The 21,845-nt window shown below is 40.6% G+C and overlaps 3 protein-coding genes across 5 annotated transcripts; 2 read left to right on the top strand and 1 right to left on the bottom strand.

The window, feature by feature from the left end:
• Positions 1-5,453: 5,453 nt before the first annotated feature.
• On the bottom strand, positions 5,454-21,516 carry LOC117895556 (mpv17-like protein). Of its 3 annotated transcripts, none has more exons than XM_034803265.1 (4): positions 21,512-21,516; positions 17,847-17,851; positions 6,107-6,219; positions 5,454-5,981 (listed from the first exon to the last, which is right to left on the bottom strand). In XM_034803265.1, coding segments are annotated over exons 2-4 (336 nt in total). In that variant the 5' UTR covers positions 17,849-17,851; positions 21,512-21,516; the 3' UTR covers positions 5,454-5,760. The 3 variants fall into 3 exon arrangements, with proteins under 3 accessions (XP_034659156.1, XP_034659154.1, XP_034659155.1); XM_034803263.1 differs by lacking the exons at positions 17,847-17,851; positions 21,512-21,516 and adding exons at positions 8,173-8,264; positions 8,340-8,526; XM_034803264.1 differs by lacking the exons at positions 17,847-17,851; positions 21,512-21,516 and adding an exon at positions 8,340-8,516.
• Positions 9,471-10,716, top strand: LOC117895550. The gene is made up of 2 exons (XM_034803253.1): positions 9,471-10,129; positions 10,183-10,716. The coding sequence occupies exons 1-2, from the start codon at positions 9,606-9,608 to the stop codon at positions 10,598-10,600; spliced, it is 942 nt and encodes a 313-aa protein (XP_034659144.1). The 5' UTR covers positions 9,471-9,605; the 3' UTR covers positions 10,601-10,716.
• LOC117895555 (tctex1 domain-containing protein 2) lies at positions 15,253-15,985 on the top strand. Its single transcript, XM_034803261.1, has one exon. It carries the CDS (start codon positions 15,387-15,389, stop codon positions 15,945-15,947), a length of 561 nt encoding a protein of 186 aa, XP_034659152.1. The 5' UTR covers positions 15,253-15,386; the 3' UTR covers positions 15,948-15,985.
• Positions 21,517-21,845: the final 329 nt, after the last annotated feature.

Genomic DNA, 21,845 nt, shown 5'->3' with positions numbered 1-21,845 from the left:
AAGCTGCGCGTGGAATTCAAAAGCCTAAGTCAATAGCCCATAGCGGCAGTTATGGAGGAGGAGGAAAAGTTGGCTTTCGAGCGGAAGACGAGCCTGCAACGTTCCCCACCGCAGGGGCAGACGCCCAGGGGCATCTGGCCGAGAGAGCATGCGATGGAGAAAGGGGCTCACTTATTCCTCGAGACTGGTTCCTCGCAAAAGGAGGCAAAAAAGATAAGGCAGCTGCCGACACTGACCGGCTCAGCCCCGGCAGAAGCCCCAATCAACCCGTTTGACTTCAGCGGTGCCACTTGCGAGAAGACTGTGTTAGAGGTGGTGAGCTTTGTAGAGAAGACAATAGAATTGTCGAAAATGTTGAGGGACGCTCGCTACCTCAACAAGGATACGAAGGAGCTAGCGCAGAAGGTAGTGCGGCTGCAGAAGTCTGCCCTACACATCTTCGACTCGAAATGCCGGAAGAAAGTGTGAGCCGAGAACAAGGACGAGGAGACCCTACAAAAAAACGGAGAATAAAGGAGTGTTGAGAGGTCCCCAGGATCACGCCAAAGCCACCCCTCAGAGTCCCGACGGTCGAAGACAGCTTCCCCATTCAGCGAGTGGACGGAATTCAAGGCCAAGACGCACAGTCGACAGCAACGACCGCGTGCAGATGCCATAATAATTAAGGCTAAAGACAATATAACATCACGCTAAAGTGCTCCAAGTGCTTGGCGCTGGGTCATTTCTTGTTTGTCGGCTAGTTCCCAGAAACTAGAAGAGCTCGAGCCACCGAATTTTTCTCTGCTTCTGCAGTGTGCGGCCTATGCCTCTGCCGTACCTCTGCAGTGTGGCTCTAGGGGAGGGGGGCGAGCTAAAAGAGTGTGTTGGCGTGAGAAGTGATGTAGATGACAGATGAAGAAAAAATTTAAAATTTGACAAAAAACCGCTAAGGTACAGATGTAGTACTGTTTGTTGTCGCATCGTTTTTCTAAAATTAGAAAACTACTTCAAGACAATTTAGATCTTATCTTTAGATGTACACTACTGCTATAGCCGCTATATAGTTTTTATAACACCATGTATATCTCAGAAAAAACCCATTCGACAAGGTAACACAGTTTTAAAATTTTAAGCACCCGACGGAAATTGTTCTGACCAGAGCTTGTCCGAGATACTCTGCAGTCCAGTCCCACTCTAGCCCTCAACAAGGGCCATAGCAACCCAAGCCGCTTAACTGCCAAATGTAAATATACTCCAAGCCAGGCATGGCATAAACCAAGCAAAAAATATAAAACTTTCTCAATAACAACGAGACCAAAAAAAGAGCCACCACCAACAGCTTCTGCGTTGCGAGAATCTGCTCGGTCCAAGGACCAGGCGAGGAAAATGCGCATTATTTTCAGCTTTTCAGAGCCCAACCAACAACCAAGCGCGGAAAAGGACCCTTGCTGCGGGGCCAACATTGGGAACTTCAAAACTTTAGCCATATCCCGCGGCTATGAACAACAGCAATCAATTTTCACATGCCGAGAAACAAATGTGCCGCACCAGGCTTTCCCAAAGCCCATCCTGTAGGCAGAGGGGTATTGGCGAGTGACAGAGGTATGTATCAGGGTAACATAGCAACATGGCGCAGAGGGCTAGAGAGAGGGAAGTAGATGAGATTTATAATGCGCCATCGAATCAGCCTAATGGAAGTATCATCTAAGGAGTGGAAGGGGCATGGAAGTTATTTTCGTTGCACCAAAGACAATATAATAGATGCAACTATTATGTTGTCTTTATACTTAACTATTATATTATCTTTGGTTGCACAATAAGAAAATACAAAATATAGACGCATTCATTCATTTTTATACCCGGTACTCGAAGAGTAAATAGGGTATATTGTATTTGTGCACAAAGTGGATGTACATATGTAACGCAGAGAAGGAAGCGTTTCCAACTACTTCATATATTCTTGATCAGCATCAAAAGTGGAATTACATTGACCCTGAATTGAAGCCACAATACTTTTAAAGTAAATTGACTTCATCCCCGCCATCTACCACCGGACTCTTTCTCACCCTCGCATCATCAATAAAGTTGGAAAATCAGTTTTCCGCTGGTCAGCAGGCTGTCGAAATGTAAAGCTGAGTGGTGTGGGAAGATGGTCACCGGCATACTGGTAATGCGAAAAGACTACGGAATACTTTTTTAAGATAAACGGAAACAAGCTAAGATGGAATTAATTTTCCGCTTTGAACAAACAAGCGGATGTAAATGAAAAAAAAACAGTAAAATATATATTCTTACCAAAGCAAGAGAAATAGCAGTACGGGGAGCCAGAACCAGCGGCATCCTAGAGCAACCAGGGAAGGCCACGCCGCCAAAGTTAAAGTCAAGGGGAAAAGTTTGTACAGAGGAAAATGAAGTAGCTAAAGAGGAGGCGTCGTCACAGCTGAGACTGTGCTTCTTGTTGTTTTCCAATAAGCTGAAGATGAAGATGGTAGAAGGTCGCCCAGAAGGGTGTCTGCCAAGTTTAGTCTGCCCAAGGGCTGGTCCTACGTTATGTGCTGTTAATGACTGAGAAGAAGTTTAATTGTGGGTCTCGCTAGGCAGGGTCTGCACTTTGGAGTCTTTCAAGAGAAGTGGAGTTAAGCGTCGCTGGGGAGAGGAATGGGCGTGGGCATGTGATAATGCTGCATACACACATATTGACAAATTGCCATTTAAATAGACAGAAATAAGTTAAACGCAACTACACACGCGCATTATGAATGGGAGGAGTAGAATTTGATACTAAGCAGTGGGCCTTCAAAAACACGCCATGTCTAATTGGTTTAGCACTGTTCTTGGTGAGGGGTGGACAGTGGAGGCCATGGGCTAAGATCCTAGAGATGAGCAATAATTAGGAAAAAGATATTGCGCTAAGGGTACATATAAATGATACGAAACATATGGGAATATGTGGATGCATAGGTGCCTGCTTAGAGAACTAATGACGGAAACCCTACTACTCTTCTGGTATATTCACTAGATCCAAATGGATGATCACTAAAATCACAATCATACGTCTATCTTAAATGTAACTTCTAGTATTAATAAATTAACTGCCTACTGACAATAAATTTTTGTCGATCAATTTAATCAATTCAATATTTTAATTGAAACTTCTGAATATACTGACGTCATTGAAGGCACAAAACATTTTTTACAATGTACTTGACACAATTTTTGACACGTGTGTCCCACTCTCATGTCCGACTAGATCTGCGAAACCTCCTTGGTTCACCAAAGAGTTATCCAGTCTTAAGAGCCTAAAATCAAGACTATTTAAAAAATCTCAAGAAATTGGTTCTCCCTCTTCTCTTTCTAATTACTTAATAGCTCGGTCAAATTTCACTCTTCTTAATGCTCAATGCTATAGGAACTTCGATGCAGGATACGTTTTTCACAGGACCCTAAACAGTTCTACAGCTTTGTAAACAGTAAGCGTAGAACGTCCGCACATCCATCCTTGCTATCATTTTTGAATATGTCGGCAAACAATGATCAGGCAATCGCCGATCTTTTTGCACATTTTTTTCAAACCACCTATTTCCAGGAAAGCTACCCAGGCCATATGTATCCATATAGTTTACCAAGGTCGAATGGCATTTTCTGCCCTTTGTTTAATGAAGGCTCCTTACTTTATGAACTTAAATTAGTTAAGCTGGTATATTCACCGGGCCCTGACGGAGTTTCCGGCTATATACTCAGGTACTGTGCCGAGTCTCTGTGTGGACCTTTGCTTAACCTGTTCACTCTATCCATAAATTCTTCTATCTTTCCCCCCATCTGGAAGGAATCCTTTATAATTCCTCTCCATAAGAAAGGTAGCAAGTCTGACGCTAAAAACTATAGAGGTATATCTAAGTTATCCGCTATTCCTAAAATGTTCGAGAAAATTTTAACTCCGCACTTGCAACATCTTTGCAAATCACTTATATCTCCAGCTCAGCATAGACTTATAAGGCGACGATCAACAACCACTAATCTTTTAGAGTTCACCTTCTTTGTCATTAAAGGATTCCAAGGTAACTTGCAGACGGATGTTATTTACACTGACTTCAGTAAGGCATTCGATTCTGTAAACCACTCTCTTCTTGCACAAAAGCTCGACCTTCTAGGGTTTCCGCCCAATCTGTTGAGATGGATTTCTAGCTACCTGTGATCTAGGTCTCAAAGGGTCCTTTTCAAAAACTCCTTATCTTTACCTGTTATGGTTTCTTCTGGAGTACCACAGGGTAGCCATTTAGGCCCCTTACTTTTTACACTCTTTATTAATGACCTGCCTTCTGTCTTAACAAATTCTCGAATACTTATGTATGCGGATGATGTTAAGCTCTGTGTCCAGTATAAGGACATTTCATTTCACTCTCGCTTGCAATCTGATCTCAATAGCTTTCAGTCATGGTGTTGTGCAAATATGTTACACCTTAATGCCTCGAAGTGCAAAGTAATGACTTTTCATCGCTCCAGCCCCTTACTGGCACCTTACACCCTCTGCGGTAGTTCTCTTGAGAGAATCTTGGTTTGATGATCAGTTGATGATCTTGGTGTTAAACTAGACCCCAAGTTAAAGTTTTCTGAACACATTTCTACCATGGTAAATAAAGCCATACGTGTGCTTGGGTTTATAAAGAGGTGGTCAAAGGAATTTGATGACCCCTATATAACGAAGACTCTCCATATCTCGCTTGTTCGTCCGATTTTAGAATACGGCTCATGTGTATGGTGCCCTCAGTACAACATACATCAGGACCGTATTGAATCAGTACAGAAAAACTTTTTATTATTTGCCCTACGGGGCCTCAACTGGGATGCAACTGTGAGACTGCCATCCTACCTTAGTAGACTTCTTTTAATAAATCTTCCATCATTAGTTAGTCGTAGAAAAATGCTTGGTTTAATTTTTATGCACAACTTGATCAAGGGGGATGTAGACAGCCCTGACTTGTTGAGCCGCGTAAACTTTACGATTCCCATTAGACCCACTAGAAACTATATTCCTTTGTTCCTTCCAATGTGTAGATCGAATTATGCCTTGCACGAGCCCTTTAGAGTGTTATGCTCGGATTCTAATTCCCTCTATCGACTCACTCCCTTCCTCTTCTTAAATCTCTTATACTAGCCTACCTCTCCCGTAGTTAATTTAATTTTGGACTTTGATCATTTTGCTTGCTTAGCTATAGTTGCTCTAGTTTAGTTGTGTTTAGTTCTAATTTTCCTCGAATATTAGCCTAACATCTATCTTTCCTGCATGCTCCCGACCGGTTCGGTTAATCGCGCCGCGCGTCATGCGGCAGCGCCCCTCGGTCGGTTGGGCGGGAGGAGGGCTGCGTTCTGCTGGGTTCCGCGCGTAACAGGCTTTGGCTTGGTGTCGCATTGGCCACTTGATGGTGCAGTCATTGCATATCAACGTCCAGACAAACTGAAATATACCTCTGTTCTCATTATTAAAAACTGAAATTTATTATTTTTTGGATCCAATCATATTTTTCAATGTTGATGGAAACAGTTATGCACACACCCATCCCAACATAAATATGGGGCTAAAAAGTTGAACAAGATGTGCGGAGCATAAGTATTAATTAATGGCGTTCCGAAAAATTGGTAGTCAGGTAAACCACATACAAACATAGCTCCATATATGTATGTATGTATGTACATATGTATGTAGCTATGCATAGAGCATGGCTAATATTCCCAGTAGTTTCCAGGTCTGTCTTTATTTGGTGTGACTTCGTTTGAAGTTGTTTATATTATTGTGGACAAACTCTGTCGCTTGATCCAGCAGAGAATATTAACCCAAATCAAGCCGCAAACGCCCATATAGATGACACGAAAGCGTGGAGCAACCAGTGAAAAATTCAGAACCTGAGCAGGCAGCCAGAAAATGCAAGAACGTACAAAAGTCGGCAGGAACTTCTCTCGCAATTCCAGAAAAATATCCTCAGAGCCCTCCATGATGGACATGCCTGAAAGATACATTAATTAAAGTTAATAATAAGTCTTTTGAATACTATTTAAAAAGGTAATGCACTAGTATTGGGTGCACTACCGTACCACACGTTGGCTGCCTGCCTTGGAAAATTATGCTTACCCGCATAAAAAACTGTCAATAGATAAGGCGTTAGTATAAATTGATCCAGGACCAATTTCCTAAAAATGATGGTCTTGGTGGTACCAGGAAAGGTTTTATCTAACCATTTATACCTAAAACGGGGGTTTACAATAACATATTATTTCAATTATTTTAAGGGATTGTACAATATTTTCAGAAGAACCAAAATGCTAAATGTGCGTGCATGTGCAGTGTTAATAAAATTAATAACATTTAATTGTGTTCTGTTTCAGTGATTTATTGTGGATTCACCTGATTTTCCATATTTATCCACTTATGTACATATATTATGTATGTATGTACATATGTACATACAATTATTACAAGTCGGATAGCTGCACTGGAAACGAGAAAACAAGAAAAACGAGACACAAAAAAAACGTACTTATTAATTTTAGTGCTTGCGCTGAGACGCCTCATCAACTGAAAAGAGTTCTAGAGCAAACCAATTGATTCCAGAACTACTTGTACAGAAGGCAAAAAGTGGGCAGAAAATCAAAAGACATTTCGATCATGGTATACAGTGGACTGTACTACATACATACATATGTACATATGTACATGCAAAATTATCAAAGTTTCTGAGAGAGTAGAGTATGTCTGGCTTAAGAGAGAAAAAACGAGAAGGGACGTGTGAGACGCTTCTTACGCGTCAGAACTTTTATACCCGGCACTCAGTACTACATCTGCACTTTAGCGGTTATTTGTCAAATTTTACATTTTTTCTTCATCTGTCATCTACATCAACAACACTGCTCACGCCAACACGCTCCTTTAGCTCGCCACCCTCCCCTATAGACACACACTGCAGAGTTGCGGCAGAGGCAGAGGCATAGGCAGAGACTTGTCAGGGGTAGAGGCCATAAGCAGAGTGTGAATGCTGCGGGACGGGGTGGGTTTGGCCACTGCAAATTAATTTCTTCACTGTGACTAAAATAATGATCCAATCGTATCCCAATTTGGTGATCTGATAGATATAGTCATTCCCTACGGAATGGCGTTTTTAGTTTTCTGCTATCTTCAAAATTGGGAGGTCGATTTGGGAGGTTTTCGCCCTTTGCGGAGGCGGAAGGGGGCGTGGCTCATTTTTGAAATACACTTGTAACAGTGTGAGCATACAGAAGTATGCATGCAAAATTTGGTGGCTCTAGCTCTTATAGTCTCTGAGTACTAGGCGCTCATCAGGACGGACAGACGGACAGACAGACAGACAGACAGACATAGACTCGGCTATTGATGCTGAACAAATATATATATACTTTATGGGGTCGGAAACGTTTCCTTCTGTGCGTTACATACAACCGTTATTCGCACAAATACAATATACCCTATTTACTCTTCGAGTACCGGGTATAAAAACACCATGGATGGATTTGATCTTAAGGTTCTTTTAGACGATGAGTCTGTATCGCAGATTCATGTGTACGCGTGACGCTCACAATCTCATTTCACGCATAACGCATACAATCTCAATGATTCATAGAATACTTAATCGGTTTAGATATTTGCGCAAAGTCATGCGCTCGGAGCTTTCGGCTATGTCTCTCTCGTTCTGCCCTTTCCTAAGATCCACGTTCATGCCAAACGATTTAACTCGTGAACAAAGCGTGAGTCCACACATACATGAAAGCTCTACGCGATTCAGACTCAGCGTCTAAAACGAACTTTAAATAGCAAAATATACCTAAATACCCGTAATATACCAGAGCCGATTCACAAGAAGTTCGCGCGTGCAATTCAAATTGAAATCAATTATTAAACATACAAAATGTATGTACAAAATATTTTCTTGTAGAAGCGAATGAAAATATGAATAATAATTTTTATTATTAATATTATTGCTTGTGCTCTGGTGCTGGATGGGTGGTGCTCTAAAGAGAGGCAGAGCATATGATGAACGTGCTGAAAAGCTTTCCAAATAGTAAATAAATTGATAAAGTCCCGAACAAATGGGACAGTATGCACATGTAAATATGATATGATAATACGTAGTGGGGGTTGTTATGTACACACGTATTCTAATTCAGATGCTATTGGACACAAACCAAGCATATAATGTTGGGGCATAGACAGCGGTACCCATCACTGCATATCTTCCTATCGTTACATAATCGATTTCCTCACGCTCTGACGCAGGCTACAAGACACATACATAAATCTTATTAGAAATTCCACTCCTTTCCCCAATACCGCCCGCGACACAATTGCTTACCGCCAGCCAGCGTTTGGACAGAATCTGCTGCGAGAACTCGGCCCCCACATACAGGCTTCCGTAGATGGCACTGTTGGTCACAAATGGGTAGCGACGCAAGATTCCACGAGCTCCAGCAATCAAGCGAGCCATCGTCAGTATATTTCTTCGACCAGCCGCGAGCGCAGTTGAAGCTCAACTGTTTCAAAAGACAGTTGGCGAGCAAGAGAGCGAACAGAGAGCGTGCTAGAAAGCAAATGCATTGAGAGCAGGAAATTACATAAAAAAGTTATTTGAGTCAAAACACAAGTCCATACATACATACATATGTACATATGTATGTATGTACATATGTATGTACATATATGGCGCTCGTTGATTCGGAAAAGCTTGACAATGCAGTTAACTTTAGTAGCTAACCCAACTGTGAGAGCTGCTTAACACATAATATATGTAGATAAGATTATTAATATGAATAGATAATAAATAGCAATTCCAATAATAAATGCAAGCTAGCTTATTTGTAAATTCATACATATTGTAATACTTACATACATACATATGAAAATAACTCATTTATTATTTAAATAAATAAATTGTATGCAATCTTATCGTATTCTTATGACGAAATGGGTCTCCCGTGCTTCGCATCTAGAATAATCGATTACATTTGTTCATTCGGCGCACTGGACTTTACATACATGCAATTAGTTTTCTGAACATTCGACATTATTGTGACTATAGTTAGTTTATATCATTAAGATATTCATATTGGAGAAAACCTCCCCCATGAGATCCACCTCTATCAAGGTCATGCAACTTTAAGTCGCTCTCCCTCGCTCAATCGAACAGAAAAGAAAAAGTAAAAGACGGCAAAACTTTTTGCATAAAAATGCAGTAAGTATGAGTGTATCAAGTCTTGGAAAACCCTTTTTGCCTAATGGCAATTTACGCACGACTAACAATCGCACTGCACAGTGGAAGTGGGAAGAGAAGGAGAGCATGGACTGTCAAACATATGCGGAGCCTACAAGAAGGAGCCTCAGAAACGTCAACTTTGATTGAGTGTCCGGGAAACTGGAGGCAGAGGTGTTAAAACTGAAACCAATTTAAAAGTTGTGCTGAACCATATGGAAAGTGAGCTGAAGGGGAAAAGCCTTACTGTTTGTGTGTGTTGGCCTAAGTAGGCACAGGCATCACGTGCTGACAAACCAGATACAGTCAACATTCACGCACTGACATATACCAAAGTCACACAAAGTTAGGTGGCAAAACGAAGTGCCCAGTATGAACCTGAGTGCCATAGTCAGGAGTCTGCGCAAAAACTTAGGGCTCGACCCCTCGAGTGCCACGAAGCAGCAGCCAGCCAAGTCTGAGCAATGTCGAAACTCTACTTCCGCGTGCAGTTCCAAATCCCCTTCGAATTTCCCCAGCGAGGACGAACTCGAAAACACTTTTGGTGAAGATCGCCTGCTCCTTTCAGTTTGCAAGCTCAATCAGCGCCGTCATCCCTTCAAAAAGATGATCGAGCAGATCCTCTATCAGGTCAGTGAGCTGCAGCACACGTTCTACGAGGATCAGAGGCAGGAATTCAAGCTGCGCTTGGCCCTAGAGCGACAATCAGACAGAATACAGGAGCTCTACTTCTCCCTGGACACAGAGAAGCAGCGCAATAGCCGACTGGTGCAGCTGCTCCGCGGCATGGAAACCTCGGGCGAGAGCGACTCGGAGGAGAGGACGCCAAGTGGGTACCATGTGAAGTCCATTGGAAATCTATATGAGTCTATTAGTCCACTGCTCATGCAACAACGGTATGTTAAGCCTGAATACATCCACTATCCCAAGTGATCGTTGTGTCCCACAGCTATGATGAGCTTTCTGTTTCTCATCGCCAGAGTCGCCGACAGCTTGCCAGAAAGGAAAAGGACCATAGACTTCTTAAATGCGAGACGGAGCAACTTCAAGCCAAATACGACCATCTCTTCGATGAGTACCGCAACGAGCAGCGACGCGTCGAGACGCTCTGTTCCCGGTTCATGCAAATTCACTCAATAAAAAAGAAGCAGATTCACAATCTCAAGAAATCATTGGGCCATGCCAGCGACTGCATCTACCATGCCCAAGTGGCTATCGAGGATTTTTCCCAGCGGAAAGGTTCGTGTATTGCTATTGAACCCTTTCATAACTTTCAAAATACTCTGGACAACTTTGTGGACTCATTTCGGAACTGTGACTGTGAGCGAGAAAAAGATAAAGAACAGGAGTTGCCCCTCGGACCTTAACTCTGGAATGGGCCGGGAAAAAATAGTGAAGCACCGTCATTCTCAAACCGAAAATATCGCATATCCTACAGGCTTGAAATTGTTGTTAGGCGTTAATCCCTTAGTGTTGGGTTAATAGTGATACAAAATTCTTGAATTCGACTAAATGTAAATATACCATAAAAATGTTCTTGCAAAATAAACTGTAGGAACTGTAGGTAGACTACATCTCTCAACACTTTTTCAATACATAAATTTCAGTCACCTCAACGCGGTTTTGGAGATTTACAAAATGTTGTCGACTTCTTTACATAGTCAAAAGATCTACCCAACCACTTCTACTAAACGGGAAGGGACGTTTGAGCCGCTTTTTACGCGTCGCAACTTTTATGTACTCAGCTAGTAAATGTACCTTATTTTTTTGTCATTGAGAGAGACTTCATGACTACTTGAGAGACTAAATGAAGCTACCGAACTCCTGCAGAGTGAGCTAAGCCTAATTGAAGACTGTCTTCTTCGATGGAAAATTAGAATCAACTCCCTGAAATCCGTCCAAATAACGTTTTCATTAAGACCAGGTTCCAAAATGTTACACTTAACTAATTCCACAAAGTACCTGTGTGAAGTATCTCGGCTTGCATCTCGACCGCAGATTAACATGGAAAAACCACATTAAAGCAAAATGTCAACAACTCAGACTTAAAACACTAAAATTGTCCTGGTTGATAAGTCGAAAATCAGAAACCACTTTGGAAAACAAAATTCGCCTCTACAACTCCATACTGAAGGCTGTTTGGACCTACGCTATACAGCTCTGGGGGACTGCTAGCAATTCAAATATTGAGATACTTCAGCGTTACCAATCAAAAACTTTGCGACACATCGTCAATGCTTCCTTTCTAATGCAAATATCCACAAAGATCTTAATATTCCAACCATCAAAGAAGAAATAAAAAAAACTAGTGGGAAATACATCGACAGACTCCACAACCACGAAAATAATTTAGCCTTAAGTCTATTAGACAATAGCTTAACAGTAAGAAGACTGAAGAGATACCACATTCTCGATCTCCCTGACAGATAAATCCAATAAACAGAAAAGATGTTATATATAATAGCAGGAAAATAATATAGCGGAAATATTAATTACACAATTTACTTATTGTTTAAACGAACAGATCTATATTATTAAAAGAAAGTCGTATTTGTTACAATACTTATAACTCGAGAACGGCTGGACCGATTGCCATGGTTTTTGATTTGTTGGATTTGTTTCCGCCCCGAGTAGCAGAATACATATTAAAAACAACTTATGGCCTGTTTGTTGCGGCCTTAAAGCAAAAAATTTATTTTTTTCTGAAGACATCATGTGTGTTGTTTTATTTATTTGTTTAATTTTGTATTAATCATTTTAATAACAATGCCAAGTCCTAGAAGATCTAATCTTTCCCAGCGAAGCCGTAATGCAATTAGGCAACGGAATATCGCGAGTCAATTATCTTATGGAGAACGAGAAATTGCAAGAGAACAGCGCCGCGTTAGTATGGAGCAAAGAAGGGCCTTACTTCGTGCTTCTCAAACACAAGAGCAAAGAGAGAGAAATCGTCGAGCTTATCGTACAGATGAACAGAGGAATAATTTTCGAAGTGCAAGAAGAAATGGTTCAAGTATTGATTTGAATCGAGCAGCGTTTCTGTATGATTGCACCATCGACTACAGCTTGCATCGTTTAGTTTGCATTGGTCCAATGGACGTTGTTTGCCAGCATTTTGGAGCATTGAAGTTTGCTGGTGAAACGCCTGGTTTGTGCTGCCTTAGTGGTAAAGTGAAATTGCCATTATTGGTCCCGCCACCAGAGCCATTGTGCTCCCTGCTTTATGGCGTAACCAGACTTTGCTCTTGATCGAAGATACATATGTGTTACCTCATGTGCGGCAGTTTGTTAGTTAGGTTAGGAATGCCAGCGCCAGATCGCGGAATGAATGACGAATTGAATAGAGAATTGGAACGTGAACGTGAATATGATGCACATGAACTAATCCAATCAGTTCAAACGAATGTACCTCTGTTGAATCCTAAGCAGAGGGAAGTCTATGATACACTGATTAATGCAATTGATGATGGAAATGGCGGCCTATTTTTTTTGGATGGCCCCGGTGGAACTGGGAAGACATTCCTCATGTCATTGCGGTAGCAATTGCTTCTTCTGGAATAGCGGCCACATTGTTAGACGGATGCCGTACGGCTCGCTCAGCGTTAAAATTGCCATTAAACCTTCAAACTACTGAACAACCGACATGTAACCTTTCGAAACACTCCGCAATGGCCAAAGTTTTAGTAGCATCAAAAATCATCATATGGGACGAATGCACAATGGCGCACAAACGCGCATTGGAAGCACTAGACCGAACATTAAAAGATCTGCGCAATGACTCGAGATGTTTCCGATTTCCGACAAACACTACCAGTCATTCCAAGATCTACTGCTTCAGACGAAATAAACGCTTGCCTCAAAGCATCAAATCTGTGGCGATATGTAAAGAAACTTCAACTGTCTGTAAATATGAGAGTTGCATTGTTGAACGATCTATCTGCTGATGATTTCTCGAAGCAATTGCTGACTATCGGTAATGGCCGTGTTCCTGTTGACAAATCGAGCGGTTTGATTTCATTTCCTCCAAATTTTTGCAATTTCGTATCATCAAAAGACGATTTTATCAACAAAGTATTCCCGGATATCATTGCTAACCACAAAAATACTAAATGGTTAAGTGAGCGAGCAATTTTGGCCGCTAAAAATAAAGATGTAGATGACCTCAATCTTATAATTCAAAATCAAATCGTAGGTACTCTGTATTCATTCAAATCTATCGACTGTGTAACAAACGAAGAAGAAGCCACTAATTATCCAACTGAATTTTTAAACTCCTTGGATGTGCCTGGTTTACCACCGCACAATCTAAAACTTAAAGTTGGCTCGGTAGTCATCATGCTTAGAAATTTAAACCAACCAAAACTGTGTAATGGAACGCGTTTTGTGATAAGAAAACTGATGAGCAATGTGATTCACGCGTCGATACTTAAAGGAAAATTTAAAGATGAGGAAGTTCTTATTCCAAGGATTCCGATGATCCCAACGGATATGCCCTTTGAGTTTAAACGAATTCAATTCCCGATTCGTCTTGCCTTCGCCATGACGATCAACAAATCACAGGGCCAATCCTTGACTATTTGTGGCCTCAATCTAGAAAATGCATGTTTTTCTCATGGTCAATTGTACGTGGCATGCTTACGTGTCGGCAAACCATCCGCTTTATTTGTTCTTGCGCCTGACCAAAAAACAAAGAATGTCATTTACCACAAAAGGCTTGAATGAAAATCCTATTACCATCGCATTGGATCATTGCAACCTATAGAAGATGCACAGCATAAATTCTTGAAAATATACTTCATGGGCAATATGGAACAAGAAGAACTTGACAGGCGTCAAGGGATCAACACAGCTACGAAGAGAGCAATTCTCCAAGATCTGCAGCAAATGCTTCATGAACATCATGCATTGGTCAGGCTGTTCAAGACTGCTTTAGAGCGCATGCCAAGTGATTGCAATTCGGTCAAGTCAACTAAATACATTTGCAAATATGTCACGAAAGGGAGCGACATGGCGGTTTTTGGTATCCAAACATCCAATACCAACGATGAAATCACGCGCTATCAAGTTGGTACTTTTTTGTTTCTATCTATATAAACATTTTGTATCATTGTTTTACTTTTATCAAAGCCTAAATTAGTTCAGCTAAAAAGTAACACGACATTCATTGACTGTTAGGCGGTGCAAAGTTCGCCGGGTCAGCTAGTTGTAAATAAAAAGAGAGAGAAAAAAAAGAAAAATTTGTTTGTCGAATTTTACATTAGACATTTTACATTTTTTCTACACATTTTATCTACCTCTACACCTCTTCTTACGCCAAAAAGATTTTTTAGCTCGCCCCCCTCCCCTAGAGAAGCACACTACACGAAGCAGAGTTTGGAATGAGAAAATGTGCAAATAATAAAAATAAAACTGCTGGGCGGGGTGGGGATAGCCACTGTCATATAGTCATTCCCTATGGAATGGCATTTTTAGTTTTCTTTTATCTTCAAAATTGTGGATGCCACAGAATGCTATAGCCCTTTGTTTGGGGCAGAATGGGGCGGGTCGAAATTTAGAAATACACTTGTAACAGTGTAAGCATACAGAAGTCTGGATGCAAAAGTTGCTTGCCATATCCCTTACGGTCTCTGATCACTAGGCGCTCATAAGGACTGACGGACGGACATATCTAGATCACCTCGGCTATTGATACTCATCAAGAATATATGTATATACTTTGTGGGTCGGAAACGCTTCCTTATGTGTGCTATTTGTTACCCACAAATACAATAAACTCTATTTACTCTTCGAGTACCGGGATTAAAAAAAGCATTGAGGAGCATTGCCATTCACAATTTTGTAGTATCGAAAATACCGAAAAACTTGCAGCCAAATGCATTTTTACTAATCATCATACCCATCATGATCAAGGTTTTAAAACCATTTGAAATCAAACATTTTAACAATTCGGTATTATACATGGTAATTTTCTCCAGTTTCAAAATAACCTTGTTATAACCAGTTTTATATAACCTTTTTAACATACAAGGCCAGGACTCTTAGACGTATCTTTCAGTCGCCAATGATCGGATACTATCGTCGAAAAGAAACTTTCAACACCGATTTAATTCGATCCGAAATCATCCGAAGAGAAATCTTACAATAAAAACAAAAATGTCGCAGAATAGGCCCAAGACTGGCAGTGTGACAGAAAACAAATGGGAGGAACAGACACAGGAGTCTCAGGGAAGTGGAGACGTTTTGACCGAGGACAACCCCGATGCGTCTCCCAATGCGTCAATTATCGTTGAACAAGCTGATTCAGCTGGTGGATGTGCAATACACGATGAGATAAGACCTGCAAAGGACGTGACTATTTTCAGTGGCTACAATATGGGGCCTGCTTTTGGCAACAAGTTTCCTTGTCCATACATACGCTACATACTGCAACGAGTGCTTACGGAGAGACTGACTAATAAAACGTATGCTGCTGCAGATGCTGTCAAGTGGACCCGCGAAATAGCCGACGATATCAATATGAAGATGAAGGGACAGGGTCAGTACCCACGTTACAAGCACGTGGTCAACGTAATGCTCTATCAGCAGAATGGTGGTGGCTGTTTCTATGGGGCTCGTGCTATATGGGATCTACTCTCAGATGATTATGTTACCCAAGTCTTTGACGGTAGTAACTTTGTTTGTATTGCGAGCGTGTTCGGTTGTTATACATATTAATTTAGGCACAGATGCAATAAACATTAAGAAGTAACGTACATAAGCTGAAAAATTTTTCAAATGTTAAGCGTGGACACGCAAGGCAGCTGCGATATTTTGGCTGCCCAAACAATGTGCGCCCAGAATGTCGTAGTAAAGGCTGACAAGCCAAGTTGTGCTAACCGGTTTTCAAAGAGTAAATTGGAGGACAATTTTGTCAGAAATGGTTTTTTCTAAAAACTTCGTGCCATTTGTCTATTTGGAACACTCATACCTTCATTTGCTGTTTTTTTATCGGATCAATTGACAAATTAAATTTCGGAGCCATTTTTAAATGTCCAAAGCATTCTTGGATTGAAAATACTGAGAATTGAGTATTTACTAGAAACCGTCATTACTTGCCAAAAATGTTGTACTGAAAATCGCCTTTTCAGCATGAAATATTGATTTTTCGAGGAGTATATTCATATAAAACTGAAGGTACATGTTTATGTTTAGTGTCGATGGTAATTAAAAGCATCTTAATTGTCCTTTTCTGGCATCGAAACCCACTTTTTAGTATTTTTAATTACAGTTTTTGTGTTAATGATTTTTTTAGAGATAGCGGTTTGATTTAACTTGTATCTTAGATTTGGTTGTAAAGAACACTGACATTCTGAAAAGCTACTTAATGCAGCTAAAAATTGCAAAAATGAAAATGGTCAACAAAGTTTAGCTCAGCCGACTCCACATAAGCAATACCTTAAGAAACGCCAAATTAATGACCCTGTATACAATTCCTGAGTTTTTAAATTCAAAATTTCGTAAAAAATACCATACAAAAATCATCGTTTTTCATTTAAAAGCGTAGTATTTCCCAGACGGTAAGCTAAAACCACAAAGTGTTTAGGTATAGATGCATTAAAAAAGTTTATTAAAATCAGATGTAAGACACTTAAGGCACTTTAGGAAAAAAAGAGCTACCTCTAAAATGAGCCTTCGTACGCGTTACAACTTTTATACCCAGTACTCAGTCAGAGTATTTGAACCTTAGTGGTTTTTTTCGAATTTTATATTTAACATATTTTCTACATCTGTCATATATGTACATATGTACATCTACATACATCACTTCTCCCGCCAACACGTTATTTTAGCTCGTTATCCCCTACCCCAGTGACACACACTTCAAGAGGCAGAGTGTGAGAGCGAGCGAGGGCGAGTGAGAGCGAGAGCCCCTGGATGGGGTGGGGGTAGCCACTGCAATGATCCAATCTAATCCCAATGCGGGGATCTGATAATTTCATATGTACATACGTACATTTGTATGTACATATGTATGTACATATGTATGTACATATGTATGTACATATGTATGTACATATGTATGTACATATGTATGTACATATGTATGTACATATGTATGTACATATGTATGTACATATGTATGTACATACATACATATACATACATATATTAATTCTCTACGGAAGTGCGTTTTTATACCCGGTACTCGAAGAGTAAATAGGGTATATTGTATTTGTGAGGAATAACGGTTGTATGTAACGCACAGAAGGAAAAGTTCCCGATCCCATAAAGTATATATATTCTTGATCAGCATCAATAGCCGAGTCGATTGAGCCATGTCTGTCTGTCCGTCCGTCCGTCCGTCCTTATGAGCGCCTGGATCTCAGAGACCATAAGAGCTAGAGCCACCAAATTTTGCATCCAGACTTCTGTATGCTCACACTGTTACAAGTGTATTTCAAAAATGAGCCCCGCCCCCTTCCGCCACCGCGGAAGCCATTCCGTAGGGAATGACCATATCTATCAGATCACCAAATTGGGATCCGATTGGACCAATATTATAGTCAGAATGAGGAAATTAATTTGCAGTGGCTAAACCCACCCCGTCCCGCAGCTTATATTTGTTTTTTGTACATTCTCTCATTCACACTCTTCTTCGAAGGAGTCACTTCACACCATAAACCCGCATGTATTAAAATAGAACGTAGAAACAAATATTAACACCAATATGATAAAATATTTTAATTTGAATAATAATACACTGCGCCCAACAAGCTCCATTCCACATACACATACACATACACAGACCCAATCATTCACTCCAGCCTCATTCGCACTTTATATACATATTTATTCCCGGAACACTTAGTCAATTCACACTTATCACATATATTTTCGTTTGACTTAATATTCCACAAAACAAATCGAATCACATGAAATAAAATTAAAATAAATAAAACAAAAAGAAGAACAACAAAAAACAATATTTTAGAATAGTTTTCCGTTAAGTTCCGTTTAGTTCATCAATGTAAGCGGAGTCTATTTTCCCCCACCCGAACGACACACCCGTTTTCCAATTTATACACGTACAATGCAATGACTACTACAAAAGCGCTCTTTTTAGTTTAAGTTAACGATTTAAACTTGCATTTAAATTTATACTAGCTGACCCGGCGAACTTCGCAACGCCTAACAGTCAATGAATGTCGTGTTTCTTTTTAGCTGAACTAATTTAGGCTTTGACGAACGTAAAACAATGATACAAAATAATATGTTTATATAGATAGAAACAAAAAAGTACCAACTTGATAGCGCGTGATTTCATCGTTGGTATTGGATGTTTGGATACCAAAAACCGCCATGTCGCTCCCTTTCGTGACATATTTGCAAATGTATTTAATCGACTTGACCGAATTGCAATCACTTGGCATGCGCTCTAATGCAGTCTTGAACAGCCTGACCAATGCATGATGCTCATGAAGCATTTGCTGCAGATCTTGGAGAATTGCTCTCTTCGTAGCTGTGTTGATCCCTTGACGCCTGTCAAGTTGTTCTTCCATATTGCCCATGAAGTATATTTTCAAGAATTTATGCTGTGCATCTTCTATAGGTTGCAATGATCCAATGCGATGGTAAATCTGGCCTTGAATCTGTAAAGTCAAAACCATAGGTATAGTAAGACTTTCTTTTATATATATAGAAAGGATTACCTTAAATGTCGGATTATATCTGTGTTCTTCGATAATTTCCGCCCCAAATGAAGTCATTTGGAAACAGACATTGTATTTTTGAGTGTTCGCTAGAAAATGCCGTGATTCTAGTGGTTCGCCATAAAGCAGGGAGCACATGTTATGTTTGAGAAGCACGAATTAAGGCCCTTCTTACCTCCATATTAACGCGTCGCTGTTCTCGTGCAATTTCAAATAATTGACTCGCGATATTCCGTTGCCTAATTGCATTACGGCTTCGCTGGGAAAGATTAGATCTTCTAGGACGCGGAATTGTTATTAATGCAAAATTAAACAAATAAAACAAATATTAAATATGAATAAACAAATACAAATGAAAAACAAATGAACAATTGAACTTTTTAGACAAATTTCTGAACACACACATGATGTCTTCAGAAAAAAATAAAGTTTTGGCTTTAAGGCCGCAACAAACAGGCCATAAGTTGTTTTTAATATGTATTCTGCTACTCGCGACGGAAACAAATCCAACAAATCAAAAACCATGGCAATCGGTCCAGCCGTTCTCGAGTTATAAGTGTTGAACCAAATACGACTTTCTTTTGTAAATATATAGATTACAGCCGTGTTTGTTTACCTTAAATTGGAGATGCCACCTTGGGCGAAAAAATAGAATCCGTGCGAATTTTCTTTTGATGTCAGTATTTTTATGTTAGTATTTATTTATTTCGCAAGGTAATAGTCAGTCGAGGTGAAAATGTTATAGGAATTAAGTAGATTTATAAAATTAAATAAATAAAGAATTATATTGGAATATTTGAAGAGAACAATGAACATGGAGTAGAAATCCTTACTTTGGGTGGGACGAGAGAGTGCGGAAGAGTGGAACCGAATTTTTTGTAATGGGAGCTGTTACGAACCTGTTTTGGTGTTGGGGCAAGGCCGACTAGCCAGTCATCCCAGGGCCGAGTTTTTCCCAGGCCCCCAGGTCGCACAACAAACCAACTGTTCGGACATCTCGAACAAATACCAAAACAAAACGACAATTCGAACAAAAATGCAAAGGACTTTTCTCTACATCTAACGGACAAACATCTCTACGACACAGACGCGGACAAGTCTGAGGTGCCGATGGTCTACCTCCTACGTACCCTACCTGAGATCCGACTCAGAATACTCGAATCTCCTTTTCATGTGCAGCGGCCTTCCCCCATCTCGCCGTTGTGGTCCAATTTCAACCCAAATCCAAGGAGGCCAGCCTGTTCTATATTTTCCGTAAGAGTTTTCCAATAGTAACCGTTTTGCTTGGATTCGGTTAAAATTCTCTGGATTGTCCGGCCCGTCAGTCTGTTTTTCTTCTTCCCGATTTGGTCCCGATTTTCTGTTCCGCGGTCACACACAAAAACGCTCTAACGCTGCCGATGTTTATGTTCTACTAACTGCACGCTCAGCGTAGCTGCCCTATACAGTCCCTCTCACTGCAGCTGATCCCATCTCTTCTCTTGAACTTGGTTCAAGGGCATGGCATGGCATTTCTTTCAGGGTGTGGGTGAGCTGGCTCGTGGATCCCGCAATCTTTTCGAGCCTCTCTTCGATTTCCCTTCTCTCTCTCTCTCTCACCGGCTAAATCTATCACCTTGCCCCTTCGACTATCGCCCTGCCAACTTCCAAAAAAATACTTCTACATCCAGTATTTTGCCGATCGATTTCCTTCGACTGCAACAGAGCGCTCAACAGTTTGAACGCTCAAGGAAGGGAGGAACTCGCGATGGCCAAATATGACACCAACTGACCCCGCCGAATAGAGTGCCAACGTAGTCGCGTGAAAATAGATCTGTCCGTTAAGCCTAGTACTCAGATCGAAACAAAAACTTGCAAGCAAAATTTGCAATATATTTTGCTAGCCGCAGAGTGTGACCAGAGGTGAAAACCGCATTCCGTACGGTTACACTTCTCAGGCAGCTGTGTTGTTTTGTTTACCTTTTTGAAAATGTGTGAATAAAACAATGAATGCAAAATGGATCCATGCAGGAGATTATTTTAGTGAGACTGGCGGCTCTTGCAAGATCGGAGGAGGAGGACAATCAACGAAATAAGCGACGACAACTTTGATTAAACCCATATCTGCAGGAAAGAAACCAGGACGGTCGTTGTCCATACATTTGAGTATTATCCATATATATAAAAGAAAGTCGTTTTTTGTGCAACACTTACATATAACTCGAGAACGGCTGGACCGATTGCCATGGTTTTTGATTTGTTTCCGTCGCGAGTACCAGAATACGTATTAAAAACAACCTTTGGCCTGTTTGTTGCGACCTTAAAGTCAAAACTTTATTTTTTTCTGAAGACATCATGTGTGTGTTCAGAAATTTGTCTAAAAAGCTCATTTGTTCAATTGTTTTTCATTTGTATTTGTATTTAATATTTGTTTTATTTATTTGTTTAATTTTGTAATAATCATTTTAATAACAATGCCGCGTCCTAGAAGATCCAATCTTTCCCAGCTAAGCCGTAATGCAATTAGGCAACGGAATATCGCAAGTCAAATGTTCGAAGGCCAACATCATTTGAATCACTGCGAACTGTTAATGGTATCGTGTGCCCCACATTTCGTGCAGCATGTCAAGAGCTAAATTTGCTTGAAAACGATACTCATTGGGACACGACAATCGCTGAAGCAATTATTTCTGCATCTCCAAGTCAGATACGCACATTATTTGCTATCATCATTTCAACATGCTTCCCATCGAACCCACTTGACCTGTGGAACAAAAACAAAGATAACATGTCCGAAGATATTTCGCATCGAATTCGCGTCAGCTCAAGAAATTACGATCTTGAGGTGAATGAGGAGATCCATAACCAGACTTTGCTCTTGATCGAAGATATGTGTTACCTCATGTGCGGCAGTTTGTTAGTTAGGTTAGGAATGCCAGCGCCA

The sequence above is a fragment of the Drosophila subobscura genome, chromosome J (genome assembly GCF_008121235.1).
Source record: "Drosophila subobscura isolate 14011-0131.10 chromosome J, UCBerk_Dsub_1.0, whole genome shotgun sequence".
Classification (NCBI taxonomy): domain Eukaryota; kingdom Metazoa; phylum Arthropoda; class Insecta; order Diptera; family Drosophilidae; genus Drosophila; species Drosophila subobscura.
The sequence above is the reverse complement of the archived record's forward strand: the minus strand, read 5'-3'. Positions and strand labels throughout refer to the sequence as shown.